Source organism: Anabrus simplex, chromosome 1 (assembly GCF_040414725.1).
Source record: "Anabrus simplex isolate iqAnaSimp1 chromosome 1, ASM4041472v1, whole genome shotgun sequence".
Lineage (NCBI taxonomy): Eukaryota > Metazoa > Arthropoda > Insecta > Orthoptera > Tettigoniidae > Anabrus > Anabrus simplex.
The window spans coordinates 1,122,431,574-1,122,446,576 of record NC_090265.1 but is presented as its reverse complement, the minus strand read 5'-3'; the positions used below and the strand labels follow the sequence as shown (position 1 = coordinate 1,122,446,576).

Genomic DNA, 15,003 nt, shown 5'->3' with positions numbered 1-15,003 from the left:
AACTGTATCACATCGTTACTTCACCAGGTCGCGCTCAAAGACAGACCCTCTAGACAGCGCAGAATAAACATCTTTTCCAAACAAGAACGAGAGGCAAGATGACCTATTCTGATGACCTCCATTTTTATCAAAGGAGTCTCCAAAGAACTTTTATTTGTGCTTATTGTCATAATGTTTTTCTTTTCAGTTCTTTATTTATACAGCTGAAGAGGACCACTAAGTGGTCGAAACATGTCCTGTAAGTTTTAATTTTATTCAATTTTGCCTGAGGCATTAATAAAGTATCGATTAGGTGGTTATTTATACTTACTTCTTGATTAAACATCGATACGGTCATGAAATGGACAACTTGTAATACGAATGATAATAAGTATTTAAAACTAAATTGGTATTGTCCTCTGATCATATACTGATAGAAAGTCATTTAGTCTAGCCCAGTGGTGGAGAATATTTTAATCATACTAATAGTGAAGTTTAAGGAATACTGTTATTCATTACCAAAGTAGTTCATTCTTGACATACCTGACTAAAGAACATAATGTTTCTACTCCGCCAAATGGTGCCCTTGGGTTTGTGCCTGAGGATGGGCAGTGTATAGCGGTAGAAGAGATGTTCAACGAGCAGGATGAGGCAGCCAAGAGCCATGCCGACTCCAAGGAGGATGAACACACCTGAAATAAGGTACCATTCATTTAAACTGACCGATTGTACCACCTGGTCGGCTTAATAGAAGTTACTACCATTCACTTACCCGCGACTGCGGCGACGCCCAGAGGACGCGGCTGGGCCATGTCTGTAGCCAGCTTGAAGCAAGGTAGGGCGCCATACCACTTCTCCTGCAGTATGTCCATGTAGCCATTACTCGAATACTTGGCAATAACTGCGGATATGCTGTCCTGAAATGAGACATCCGAAGCTCCAATGACTGCCCTCAAATACGAACACATTGTGAAGAGAGTATCGAAGGTAAAGTTCGACTGACTGCGGGTATACCACCCGGAAATGACAAAACAATATATTTTGAATAACGCAGCATAGGAAAAAATAGATTTACTGCAGATTAACTGCCCTGAAGTGGGAAATCAACATACTGTGGAAATAAAAGCACTGACAAGATTCAATTGACTGTAGATACACTGTTCTTAAATGGAAACCAACATATTGTGAAAAAGGTTCGGTTAACCGTGGATATCGTCATTGCGCTCAGGAAAACAGCTATGCGATAATATTTGAACTTAAAACTCCGACCAGAAAGGTTCTGTCATCTAAGGTTCAGTATTGCATGAACTACAGTACATCAACGAATTTTCGTTTTAGGTGATACATGTGCTGCGGGTTGGTATCTCTCTCCTCAACATTGTCACATAGCGATATATCGAGGCGCAACGACGATATACTGCTCCGAAATGAAAACCACAACGTGAAGAGTAAGGCGTAGAAAATCTTGACTTCGGATAATTTTTGCTTTGCTATTTTGCTTTACGTCGCACCGACACAGATAGGTCTTATGGTGACGATGGGATAAGGAAGACCTAGGAATGGGAAGGAAGCGGCCGTGGCCTTAATTAAGGTACAGCCCCAACATTTGCCTGGTGTGAAAATGAGAAACCACGGAAAACCATCTTCAGGTCCGCCGACAGTGGGATAGAACTCAGTATCTCCCGGATGCGAGTTCACAGCTGCGCGCCCCTAACCGCACGGCCAACTCGCCCGGTCGGATAAACTGCCCTGAAATGAGACCTCAACGTATTGTAAGGAGAATGCCGTAGGTAAAGTTGAATTGACTGAGGTGCACTACCATGACATGAAAATCAAAATAATACGAAAAGAGCAGCATGGAAAATACTGAAGTGAGGCATCAAAATAAATTGTAAAAGCATAACGTAGAAAAAGTAGGCTTGAAATGAGAAATTTATATATTTTGAAGAAAGCGGTGTTGACAACGCTGGATTGATAGCAGATACAGAGCCTCGAACTAGAAATCAATATATTGACGGAAATAGTAAGAATATTCGATAGAGATTTTAATAAACAAAAATTATTTATCCAACAATGTATTTAAATTTAACAAGTGGTATATTGAAACAGCACACAGAAGACCACTGAAATATCTGTCTAGAATTTAAATGAAATTAAAGGATTCCTGTTAAACTTATAAATCATTGCAAGGAAAAACGATCACAATTTGAATCGCTGCAAGTTTTAAATATTAAGGAAATTCTACTTGAGAAAAGATAAACGTATTAAGACAAGTGAAAACACGTTCGGCACTATTGTAGAACGTTCCCTTGGACCCATTTGAAATATGTTTCTCAGCTCTCGTATTTTAACTCTTAAAAACATCATAAAAACTCTGCTCTTGAAAAGTTCCCGTTTCTCTTAGTATACCTTATATTTCAAGAACCGTTTAAGCAGAATTCTAAGGGGCCCATTAGACACTTTTCGTCGGCCGGCCCATCGATGAGGAAAGTTATCGTCCGAGTGTCAGTGGATCATGTTCAAGATGTAAAAGAGTGCTCCATCATGTTGGAACCACATTTGACGTTTAGAGGAACATCCGCTTCATTTTCTCGGAAACGGTTGAGTGTCTACGGATAGACCGAAACATGTGCTCGCTTATTTCCACCCATCTTTCGCTGAACAAAGTTTCTGGCAAATCGGGTTGTTACACTTGGTGGGTTCTCCTCGTAAGTGACAGTATTTCTTTCTTTCTTTCCTAATCCGTTTACCCTCCCAGGTTGTTTTTTGCCCTCGGATTTAGCAAGGGATCCCACCTCTACCGCCTCAAAAGCAGTGTCCTGGAGCAAGATACTTTGGGTCGGGGATAAAACTGGGGAGGAGGACCAGCATCTCACCCAGGCGGCCTCACCTGCTATGCTCAACAGGGGCACTGTGGCGGGATGGGAAGATCGGAAGGGCTAGACAAGGAAGAAGAAAGGAAGCGGCCGTCACCGTAAGTTAGGTACCTTCTCGGCAATTGCCTAGAGGAGAAGTGGGAAACCACGGAAAACCACTTCGAGGATGGCTGAGGGGGTAATCGAACCCCCCTATACTCAGTTGACATCCCGAGGTTAAGTGGACCCTATTCCAGTCTTCGTACCACTTTTCAAATTTTCGTGGCAGAGCCGGGATTCGAACCCGGGCGTCTGGGGGTGGCAGCTAATCACATTAATCGCAAAGCCACAGAGCCGGACGACAGTATACTATTTGAAAATAACAACGGAATTCTGACTAGAAATCCCCCCCCCCCAAAAAAAACCCACACAGCTATGGCGTCTGTGAACTCAAACGTTGTAAATACCCCAAATTCTACATTGGACAGTTAATTTACTCTTCCTTTGTAGTGAAATGGTCACCAGTTTTGGAAATCTAGAATGACCAACTGTTCACATTTTATTATTAAGCAGGTTGACAGTATTAGGATATTTTCTAAATGAGTGTCCGGCTCCATGGCTAAATGGTTAGCGTGCTGGCCTATGGTCACAGGGATCCCGGGTTCGATTCCCGGCAGGGTCGGGAATTTTACCCATCATTGGTTAATTTCACTGGCACTGGGGCTGGGTGTATGTGCTGTCTTCATCATCATTTCACCCTCATCACGACGCGCAGGTCACCTACGGGTGTCAAATCGAAAGACCTGCACCTGGCGAGCCGAACATGTCCTCGGACACTCCCGGCACTAAAAGCAATACGCCATTTCATTTTTCTAAATGAGTTTATAAATCTCCAGTCATGTTTTCTCATACGACGCGTTATAGTGTTGAACGTTCTATCACGAAGGAGGTATGAGTGTCTTCCTAGAGCACCTGCCTGGGTCACATATTCCTTTCTTCCTCTTATTTGGTAACGCACCTGTGTCTGTTCCACTCATATTAAGCAAGCGATTTACTATGATTTTTCACTGTTATTCACTTACTTCTAAAGTCAAAAATCCTTCAATTTAAAAGCTGTTATATGAGCGGTTGAGGGCTGTTTGACCAGCATGATTGCCAACGGTCAAGTGTTAAATGGTACCTGTCTAGGACTAGGGCGCCTCCTTACATCAAACGAAGAAACATGTTGTATACCAGTTGAATCAGCTGCCCTACCAATATTTTGCTCTGCAGTCCAACAAACGTGTGAGATGGTCGTGAGGTCGACATTTTTTCTCTGCTGGCATGACGTCTGGTTCTAATGCACTTTATGCACATCCTGCAAACAATTCTGAACACTATTTCCGGTATAGATCGTTGGAAAAGTATGACATCCTTTCAATCATTTATCAAACGTCAGTATACCATGTAACTGTGTTAAGCTGTTGTGCCAAGTGACCGGGAATAGGGTTTTGAAGTACAATACGGTCACATGGAGAGCGTACGAAACAGTGAACTGGAGGGGTAACTTATTCTAAGGCATTCTTAATACAAGTCTCACTCATAGCTGTGGCATAGCACGTGGGGTCAAACGCTAGCCTCTCAACGGAACGTAGTATTGATACGTAGTACAGTCATTAAATTCTGAGACCTGACGCCTGGAGGTTGGTAATGCACACGACACTATATGTTGCACACGATGCTGCATTACATGGCGTACACCTACACAGAACCACATCCACCCTCAAAATAGTCGCCGTTAGCCGTTAACCACTTAAACAGAACCACATCCACCCTCAAAATAGGCGCATTTGGCCGTTATGCACGTTTGCCAAAGTTGGTATAGCTGCTGGAAGCACCACTAAAAGCAGTTGGCAGGAAGGTCCCGGATGGCTTCTCTAGTGGCCGTCATGACCTCTTCGGACGACTGAAATCTGCGCCCACGTAGGAGTGCTTTCAGGCGAGGAAAGAGGAAAAATAGCTTGGTGTGAGATCAGGTGAGACGGGGGGTGTGGCAAAACTGTCACCTGTCACCTTGCAAGTTCATCTTGGACAAGGACAGAGCAATGTGCAGGGGCGTTGTCGTGTAGAAACAGACAATTCTTTGTACGCCAATGCCTTGGTCACTTACGGCGAATTGCATCACGAAAACGGCCAAAGATCTCCTTGTAGCGGGTTTTGTTTACAGTTGCACTGTCTGAGAGGAATTGCATGTAAACGATTCCATTTGAATCAAAAAACAGTTCCAGCATCAACTTGACTTTTGACCTGTATTGTCGTATTTTTTTTCTGTCGTGCTGATGATGGCGTTTTCCAGGTGACGGATTGTCGTTTCAGCTGCGGATCGTAAAGAAAACACCATGTTTCGTCTCCAGTTATTATCCGATTGAGAAACAACGGATCATCGTCAGCACTACTGATGAGGTCACCACAAATCGTCATGCGATCATCATGTTGGTCTTGTGACAGGATTCGTGGCACACTGTGCTGGGCAACACGAGACATGTTGAGGTCATTCGTCAGAATTTTGTGGCAAGTACGATGGCTGACCCCTATTGCTGCTGGGAGATCATCTACCAATAGGGAGCAGTTAGCACGCGCCAACGTTGCGTTGGATCTTGCGTTCCGTTCGAACTGTTTGTGGCCGACCAGTACGCACATAATCTTCCAAACTGTCCCGTCCTTGTACCAAACGTCGGTGCAACCTAAACACAACACTGCGACTCAATGCGTCCTCACCGTAAACCTGCTGCATCATTTCAAACATTTCGGCAGCGGTTTTGCCTAATTTCTGGCAGAACTTGATGTTTGCCCATTGATCAAACTGTGACATGTCAAGGTCCGACAGGCTCATTCACATCACCGTCACAACAACGACCGTACGTCTGCTTCTAGTGCATGGACTTAACTGTCTCTTCCAGGGACGAGAGACTAACTGACGTGGTACCCTACCATGGCGCCACCTATGCGCTATAGTGCACCACAGCGCCATCATGCGGTCAGTCTCAGAACTTAATGACTGTACTACATAGTTCGAATCCTACAACGTACACATTTTTCTACTTCGATATGAATCTAGTGTGTGCTTCACGTAGTAAAATGCCGCTATTATTGCTTTTGCACACTGCACTACTATACGGTTGGAATGAAGTCGCTTCAGTCATTCACCATGTATTCCACGGATAATACGTTGACACGCTTTTTAGCTATGGGGAAGCAAGAGAGAATTGGTTACAGGCACTACGTCCGGACAGGCGACATCCGACTGCAAAGACTTTCCGTAGTGTTGAAAAACGTTTATCAACAACAGATGTACTACAAACGATACTACCAGCCTGAAAGAAGAACGCAATGTTTGGGGAATTCTGGAAACAGCTCTCAGTAACCGACACACGAGTACACGGGCAATTACATAAAAGGTGAACATCAGCCAGACTTCAGTACTACGAATACTGCATCTACGGCGAAACCAGGAGTTCCATGGGTGGGATTTCGAAGATCGAAGGTATTACTGTCAGCGGCTGTTAGGAAATTTTGAAAAATGCAGAATTCCTGTCGAAAATCCTGCTCTCGGACGAATCGCGATTCCACAATAATGATACCGTCAACCATCACAATATGCACTATTGGAGTGCTGATAATCCCCACTCTGGGAGAGACGGGCAGCCTTTCAAGTGCAATGGGAGTGAATGTATAGCGTGGAATCTTGGGTGATCACCTTATTGCACCGTATCTCTTCGAGGGCCATTTAACAGGTGCAAACTACCTTCAATTTCTACGCTATGAACTCCTACTTCTGCTGGAGGATGTGCCACTTGGAGAACGTTTAACGACCGAGCTCGATAGCTGCAGTCGCTTAAGTGCGGCCAATATCCAGTATTCATAATAAATAATAATGTTACTTGATTTACGTCCCACTAGCTACTCTTTTACGGTTTTCGGAGACGCCGAGGTGCCGGAATTTAGTCCCGCAGGAGTTCTTTTACGTGCCAGTAAATCTACCGACACGAGGCTGACGTATTTGAGCACCTTCAAATACCACCGGACTGAGCCAGGATCGAACCTGCCAAGTTGGGGTCAGAAGGCCAGCGCCTCAACCGTCTGAGCCACTCAGCCCGGCTATCCAGTATTCGGGAGATAGTGGATTCGAACCCCACTGTCGGCAGCCCTGAGGATGGTTTTCTGTGGTTTCTCATTTTGACACCAGGCAAATGCTGGGACTGTACCTTAATTAAGGCCACGGCCGCTTCCTTCCCACTCATAGCCCTCCCCTGTCCCATCGTCGCCATAAGACCTATCTATGTCGGTGCGACGTAAAGCAACTAGCAAAAAAATGAACGTTTAACGATGCGGTTTTATTAGGATGAAACTCCACCGCATTGGATGTTTGCCATCCGTAACCATCAGAATGAGACACATCCAGGAAAATGGGTAGAAAGAGGAAGACATGTCTCTTGGCCCGCCAGGTCACCGGACTTAACACCGGCTATGAGGCAACGATGTATTGACGCCCCGGGGGACTACTTTGGAGGATGTTAGCTGTATGTAATTCACAGTTGTGTTTAGTCTGTACATAATAACATACTATAACACTAAGTTGCATGTAGGTATAGCTCGATTGCCTTCCTGCCGTACTCATGTACCCCGAACTCATTTGATGTCAACAATGAGACGCAGAATGTGTTGGCTTTCCAAAGCATATCATGGATTTCCCGTGCTGCAGAGTTGCGATAACTTATGGAACGATTCCCGTATTATGTTTCTTCATTCCCGACTGAATTCTATCAGATTCTGCTATTTTATTCCAATTTATTTACCAGACTATCCATCCTAGGCTATCATTCCCTTAAAATCAACTTTTGTTTCCCCACTATTTTGAAAGATAATTACTATACGTTTCAATAGCCTGGATTTTTTTTTGATAGTTGCTTTACGTCGCACCGACACAGATAGGTCGTATGGCGACGATGGGACAGGAAAGGCCTTGGAATGGGAAGGAAGCGGCCGTGGCCTTAATTAAGGTACAGCCCCAGCATTTGCCTGGTGTGAAAATGGAAACCACGGAAAACCATCTTCAGGGCTGCCGATAGTGGGGTTCGGACCCATTATCTCCCGGATGCGAGCTCACAGCTGCACGCTCCTAAACGCACGGCCAACTCGCCCGGTTCCTGCGTTTTTATTAAGAAGTATTTTGCAATTCAAATAATTTGAATGCACAGAACATAGATACTGACGTATTTGTTTGTGAAGAAATATATTCCACCCAGAATGAACTCGTCCCATATAATAGCGTGTGGCACAAGTAACATTTCCACAAACTTCCAGCAGTTTGATTGATTCTGTGAGCTGTGTATCCGGCAGTATAATGAGATTTTGTTTCTGCGTCACCAAATGTAAACAGAATGTAACGCAGTCTCTGATGCATAACAATTCGTGAACTAGCCTGTATTGTATTTAAACACATTGAAATCATGCATTCATACGATAGAAATTGCACTCATATTTTTTTGGTCGGCCTTCGGTGATAGTGTTAACCTTTTGAGACCTGATTTTTCCTCACATACAAATCAATTAATCTTAATAAAATTTCACTTCCAGTATCCAGTATTCGGGAGACAGTGGATTCCAACCCCACTGTCAGCAGCCCTGAAGATGGTTTTCCGTGGTTTCCCATTTTCACATCAGGAAAATGCTGGGACTGTACCTTAATTAAGGCCACGACTGCTTCCTTCCCACCCCTAGACTTTTCCTGTCTCATCGTCGCTATAAGATCTATCTGTATCGGTGCGACGTAAAGTAACTTAAAAAAAATTGACTTCCCGAGGGTTCCAAAGTGAACGCCACTCTTAAAAAAAACAATTCCGTACTTTTTATTGATTTTTATGGTGGGGGTTGTCAAAATTTTTAAGATTGTGAACAGTTGCAACATGTAATATTTAATTTGCGAATAACTTAAAGAATGAGGTTGATGTGGTTAAACATTCCTCAGAATTTCGGTGATGACCATGGAGAAGTCACTTGTAGCTCCACAGAAACAGTTCTGTAGATGTGAATAGTGATCGTGCTTTGTTCTTGAGCTATTTCATAAGTGAGAAATATTTGTTGCACAGGTAGGTCGTCCCAAGCATTTGGAACCTATTGGCATCTTCTTCCCCTCAAAAGGGCATGAATTTCTCGTTTTCGAAGGAATATTTCAACGCTAAGGAAGCCTGATTATCTGTCAATTCAAGTTCTGAGCTAGCAACCATATTATTTCGAACTTCAAATATTTAAAAACGTAGAACAGTAGGCAAGATTAGACTATTGGTAACATAATCAACTTTTAAGTAACTGAATTGTAAACTGATTTACAGTGGATGGATACTAAATTATATTCTGGTTCGTACAAAAAAGTATGAATTGAAAACAGGATGTCAGGAACTTCATTCAAAATCATTGGAGTCGAGGGTCTTGGGTGAAAACTCGATGTGACTTTTTCATATAACCGAAAAATTAGTAATAGTTCAAAACGTGTTACATAAACACGAATGGCTTCTATATTATCCTGAAGGAGAAGAAATATTACACAGGATGTGATCACGGTAGCTCATGAGTTCTTCAAATGACAGCCGCCCATTTATGGTACGATTTGGCGGTCGAGAGTCAGTTAACGTACGGTGTAGCTTCTCGTGTAGAACTTGCGCAGAGAGAAGTGAGCTGTAAATTGACTTTTATAGATGAGTTCTATCAGAAAAAATCCAGATTTAAAATATAACTGTAGATAAGAAATATACTGAAACTTATGTGACTCAAAAATTGATGAATTTATAAAAATGTTCAAATATATTCTATGAATAATAAGTGAGTAAAAGCCTATACATCCTATACAGAAGGGTACTGGACTCAATAAAGGGTCGAATATGACTAAAAGTTATTCAGAGCGAATGAGACGCTTAAGAGAACGTCGTAAAATTTGTGCCTCCAGTGATGGCCGCTCCACGGCTAAATGGTTAGCGTTTTGGTCTTTGATTCAAGGCGTCCCGGTTCGATTCCTTGCCGTATCGGAGATTTAACCTAAATTGGTTAGTTTAGCTGGCTCCGGGACTGTGTGTGTGTGTGTGTGTGTGTGTGTGTCGTCTTCAGCGTCCCATCCACCGACACGTAGCTCGCCTATAGATGTCATTTCGAAGGACCTGCCCCAAGCTTTTTTGGAGGCTATACGCCATTAAAGAGTAAGCCTTCAGTGCTGGCCTCTTGAAATAAACAAACGAAATGGTAAATCAAACATCTCGCACTTCTCACATTACTCCCCAATGCTCAATAAATTTGTGAAAAAATAAAATAAAATAAATAAATAAATAAATAAATAAATAAATAAATAAATAAATAAATAAATAAATAAATAAATAAAACGTGTGACCATTTCAGGTTGTTTATTCTGTCCAATTGCCATGCACGATAGAGTTTTCAAGCAAATAACTCCATCGTTCTACCTGGTACAGCCTACCACGTCTTTCTTTTTCTGCTATTTGCTTTACGTCGCACCGACACAGATATGTCTTACGGTGACGATGGGATAGGAGAGGCCTAGGAATTGGAAGGAAGCGGCCGTGGTCTTAATTAAGGCACAGCCCCGGGATTTTCTGGGTGTGAAAATGGGAAACCACGGAAACCCATCTTCGGGGCTGCCGACAGTGGGACTCGAACTCACTATCTCCCGATTACTGGATATTGCGTCTTTCTTTTACTCATATGACGAGAACCGAATACTATTTAAATAGTACCAGGTTAAGAACACCTGGTTTATAGAGTATCCAAGTTTATGTACGAGGGACAATTAGGTAGGTAAGGGTTATTCTGCCCGAAGGCAGGTCCGAACCTCCGCAGAGGTGTTCCTGAGCCGGAGTTTACGTGCGGTAGGGTGGTCAGTTCCTTTCCGCTCCTCCATTCCCTTACCCCCCACCAACAGCGCGTGGCAACCCATCCAACTCCTGACCACGCCCAATGTTGCTTAACTTCGGAGATCTCACGGGATCCGGTGTTTCAACGCGGCTACGGCCGTTGGCAGGGACAATTAAAGGTATAATTTTAACCATCTTATACCGTATATTGATGACATGTCAGAAAAATATCTGGCTCATATAGAAACGGCGATTTAGGTTGGTAATGGAATATCTAGTCCGCCTCTGTGGTGTAGTGGTTAGCGTGATTAGCTGCCACCCCCGGAGGCCCGGGTTCGATTCCCGGCTCTGCCACGAAATTTGAAAAGTGGTACGAGGGCTGGAACGGGGTCCACTCAGCCTCGGGAGGTCAACTGAATAGAGGTGGGTTCGATTCCCAACTCAGCCATCCTAGAAGTGGGTTTCCACTTCTCCTCCAGGTGAATGCTGGGATGGTACCTAACTTACGGCCACGGCCGCTTCCTTCCCTCTTCCTTGCCTGTCCCATCCAATCTTCCTATCCCTCCACAAGGCCCCTGTTCAGCATAGCAGGTGAGGCCACCTGGGCGAGGTACTGGTCATTCTCCCCAGTTGTATCCCCCGACCAAGAGTCTGAAGCTCCAGGACACTGCCCTTGAGGCGGTAGAGGTGGGATCCCTCGCAAAGTCCGAGGGAAAAACCGAACCTGGAGGGTAAACAGATGATGATGATGAATGGAATATTTAACAGTCCTGCCTTCTCCAGTGTCAGCCTCCTTTCCCCTTTTGTATGCTTCTAGCAACTTCCCCCAAACGATGAGCTCTTCACATCCCTCCTTTTCTTCTCAAGTCATAGCAAATTTCATTAAGGGTGACTATTTCCCACCCACTCTTCTTATTATGTCGAATGTAACATTATTCATTGGTTCATATTTATTCCTATGGATTTACTTCAAGCCAGTCACTGATTATGGGACAAAACATACGGAGGTGTGCTGACTTGAGAGAAACGAACGTGTAGTTTTTCCTGTGTGGAGCAGAGTTAATTGAGATCCACGGAAACTACGAATACAATATTTTGAACTAGGGATATTTTTAATTGCAAAACACGGTTCCTACAGATCACTTCATAGACCGGTAACTGAAGGAAGTGCACGTAATTCGCATGCGTCAATGAAAATAGATATAATTGTTCGGTAGTCCCATTAATACAGGGTCTCTGTTCTAAAGCTGAGCGAGATAGGAGCGATGCTAGTCGAATGGTGACCTCACCACATGCAGCCGTTGTAGCGGAGTTACATGCAACCTCGGGCGGGGGTAAGCGGGGTGATATAAAGTTAATATGTGGGACCTTATTCAATTCACCAAGAGTTTAGTATCGTTAATGTAGTTCACATCTGGTGTTAATGGTATGTTTTTTACAAGTTGCTTTACGTCGCGCCGACGCAGATAGGTCTTATGATGGCGATTGGATAGAAGAAAACTAGGAGTTAGGAGAAAGCTTTTTTTCTTTTGCTATTTGTTTTACGTCGCACCGACACAGATAGGTCTTATGGCGACGATGGGAGAGGAAAGGCCTAGGAATGGGAAGGAAGAGGCTGTGGCCTTAATTAAGATACAGCCCGAGCATTTGCCTGGTGTGAAAATGGGAAACCACGGAAAACCATCTTCAGGGCTGCCGACAGTGGGGTTCGAACCCACTATGTCCCAAATACACAAGCTCACAGCTGCGCGTACACAACTGCACGGTCAACTCTCTCGGTGTTATTAGTATCAATACGTTTATTTTGACAGTCCATACTAAACTGTTTCTAGTATACTAGTTTCTGTAAAATAACTATCTCAGGAAGAATGAACAGAAGCTTTGATATGTGGTGTTACACGAACGTGCTGATAATAATAATAATAATAATAATAATAATAATAATAATAATAATAATAATAATAATAATAATAATAATAATAATAATAATAATAATAATAATAATAATAATTTCGTGTGGCTATTTCTAGCTGGGTGCAGCCCTTGTAAGCCAGACCCTCCGATGAGGGTGGGAGGCATCTGCCACGTGTAGGTAACTGCGTGTTATTGTGGTGGAGGATAGTGTTATGTGTGGTGTGTGAGTTGCAGGGATGTTGGGGACAGCACAAACACCCAGTCACGGAGCTAAGGGAATTAACCATTTAAGGTTAAAATCTCCGACCCGGGGCCCTCTGAACCGAAGAGCACTGCGCTGACCATTCAGGCAAGGAGCCGGACAGTGCACATTTTAGTTTTAGGCCGCACACATCCTACAAATTTTGGGCTCTGCTGTTGCCTGACAGTAAGGATGGTGCTTCGTATACTAGCTAATGATCTGATGGCCTGATGCCATGGATTGCAGAATAATGTTATTCTTGAATGGACGTTATCACTCACCCCTATCGAGAAGGAAACGTTTGCCTTCGTGTACGAGTGCGTTAGAAACACATACTGGATGAACTAACATCCACCCATTACGCACGTTGTGCACGGTTAGCTCACTTGGAAGGAGCGCGGACTAGCTGCCGTCCTCGGGGGCCCGGGCTCGATTCCCGGTACTGCCAGAAATTTAAGAATGGCTGACGGGATGGTATGTGGTTGAAATGGTATATGCAGCTCACCTCCATTGGCGGTGTGCTTGAAAAGAGCTGCACTACCTCGGGATGAGGACACGAGCTTACTTTTTTACCTACGTGGGTGAAGATTCAAATTCCTAGAAGCAATATTCTGTGTTTGTATTTTGTCTCCCCTAATGTCGAGGGGTTGTTCTTATTTATTTATTTATTTATTTATTTATTTATTTATTTATTTATTTATTTATTTATTTAATTTATTTAATTTATTTATTTATTTGGGCGAAGTTTCGGAGGGAGCACACTGAATTTTCGACTGAAAATGTCCAAATGGTTGATTTTAGATTTTTGCGTAAATATTGTCCTTTTATTCTCCCTTACATGCTGCATTAGGTTGTATGCTTCTCCTGTAAATTTAAGGGTCTTTATGAGATTATTTAAAGGTCTTGTACTGTCATTTAAACTGCCACACCAACCTGACTGAGCCACTTGTGATTGTTTCTGCGTTTTGTGTGCTTTTTGCCTAATTTTCAGGGTATTGCCACTCTGAGGCGCGAATTGTATTTCTCCTGCTATATAGCGGTAATAACAGTAACTTCTTCGAGTATGCAATGCAAGTACAGTAAATGCCACTTTGAAATTATTTATATGCTCAAATACGTCAGCCTCGTTTCGGGACTAAATTCGGGCACATCGGCGTCACCGAAAACCGTAAAAGTAGTTAGTGGGACGTAAAGCCAATAACATTTTTATTGTGATATTATCTATTTCTGTACATTTTTCTGTTGCTTATAGCAATATAAGCCGGCCCCGTGGTGTAGGGGTAGCGTGAGCGCCTCTTATCCGGAGGCCCCGGGTTCGATTCCCGGCCAGGTCAGGGATTTTTACCTGGACCTGAGGGCTGGTTCGAGGTCCACTCAGCCTACGTGATTAGAATTGAGGAGCTATCTGACGGTGTGATAGCGGCCTCGAAAACCAAGAATAACGGCCGAGAGTATTCGTCGTGCTGACCACACGACACCTCGTAACCTGTAGGCCTTCGGGGTGAGCAGCGGTCGCTTGGTAGGCCAAGGCCCTTCAAGGGCTGTAGTGCCGTGGGGTTTGGTTTTATTAGCAGTAGGAAGTTAGCATATTTCATTGACATTCACCGCATAGAATCAATCAGGTCTGAGACAGGATGATGATGATGATGATGACTCTATACTTGTTCATAGAAGCACTTGGCTGATACAGTTGTGACAGGGTTTAAAATATTCTAAATGCTAAGAAAAATGCCAGATTGTGCAGACTAGAGAAAACATGGGGTTCTGTTCTAAGCTGGTGGTAACATATGAGAGTTATGAGGTTATCATGTTATACCAGTTCTTGTTTTAGTAAGCGGGCACACTTCCCAGTGACCCCCTTCCGCAGTAAATTAGGCAGTGGCTGAAGGGTTTTGCACCGTGGCTTAGTATATTCAGGGATAGCAAAGTTTTTAGAAGTGTAGGAATGAAGAGCATGTCAGTAAAAAACTTTTCAAAATCAAATGAAAGTGCTGAAAAAAAGAGAAATAAAAATAAAAATTGAATCTTCGCGTTTATTTAATCGCGCCAAAACCCATGAAACTCCATGAAAAAATAAAATAAAATTGTTGTTCAATTTCAGCTTCCTCTTATCACT

At 43.3% G+C, this 15,003-nt stretch overlaps 1 protein-coding gene across 1 annotated transcript in view; it reads right to left on the bottom strand.

Moving 5' to 3' along the window:
• LOC136858200 (uncharacterized) overlaps positions 1 to 15,003 on the bottom strand; it is a 490,315-nt gene that overhangs the window by 115,198 nt on the left and 360,114 nt on the right. Inside the window, exons 10-11 of the mRNA XM_068225417.1 lie at positions 752 to 896; positions 523 to 671 (exon numbers count right to left, since the gene is read on the bottom strand). Of these exons, the coding sequence (XP_068081518.1) occupies positions 523 to 671; positions 752 to 896 (294 nt within the window). The remainder of the gene's footprint in view (positions 1 to 522; positions 672 to 751; positions 897 to 15,003) is intronic.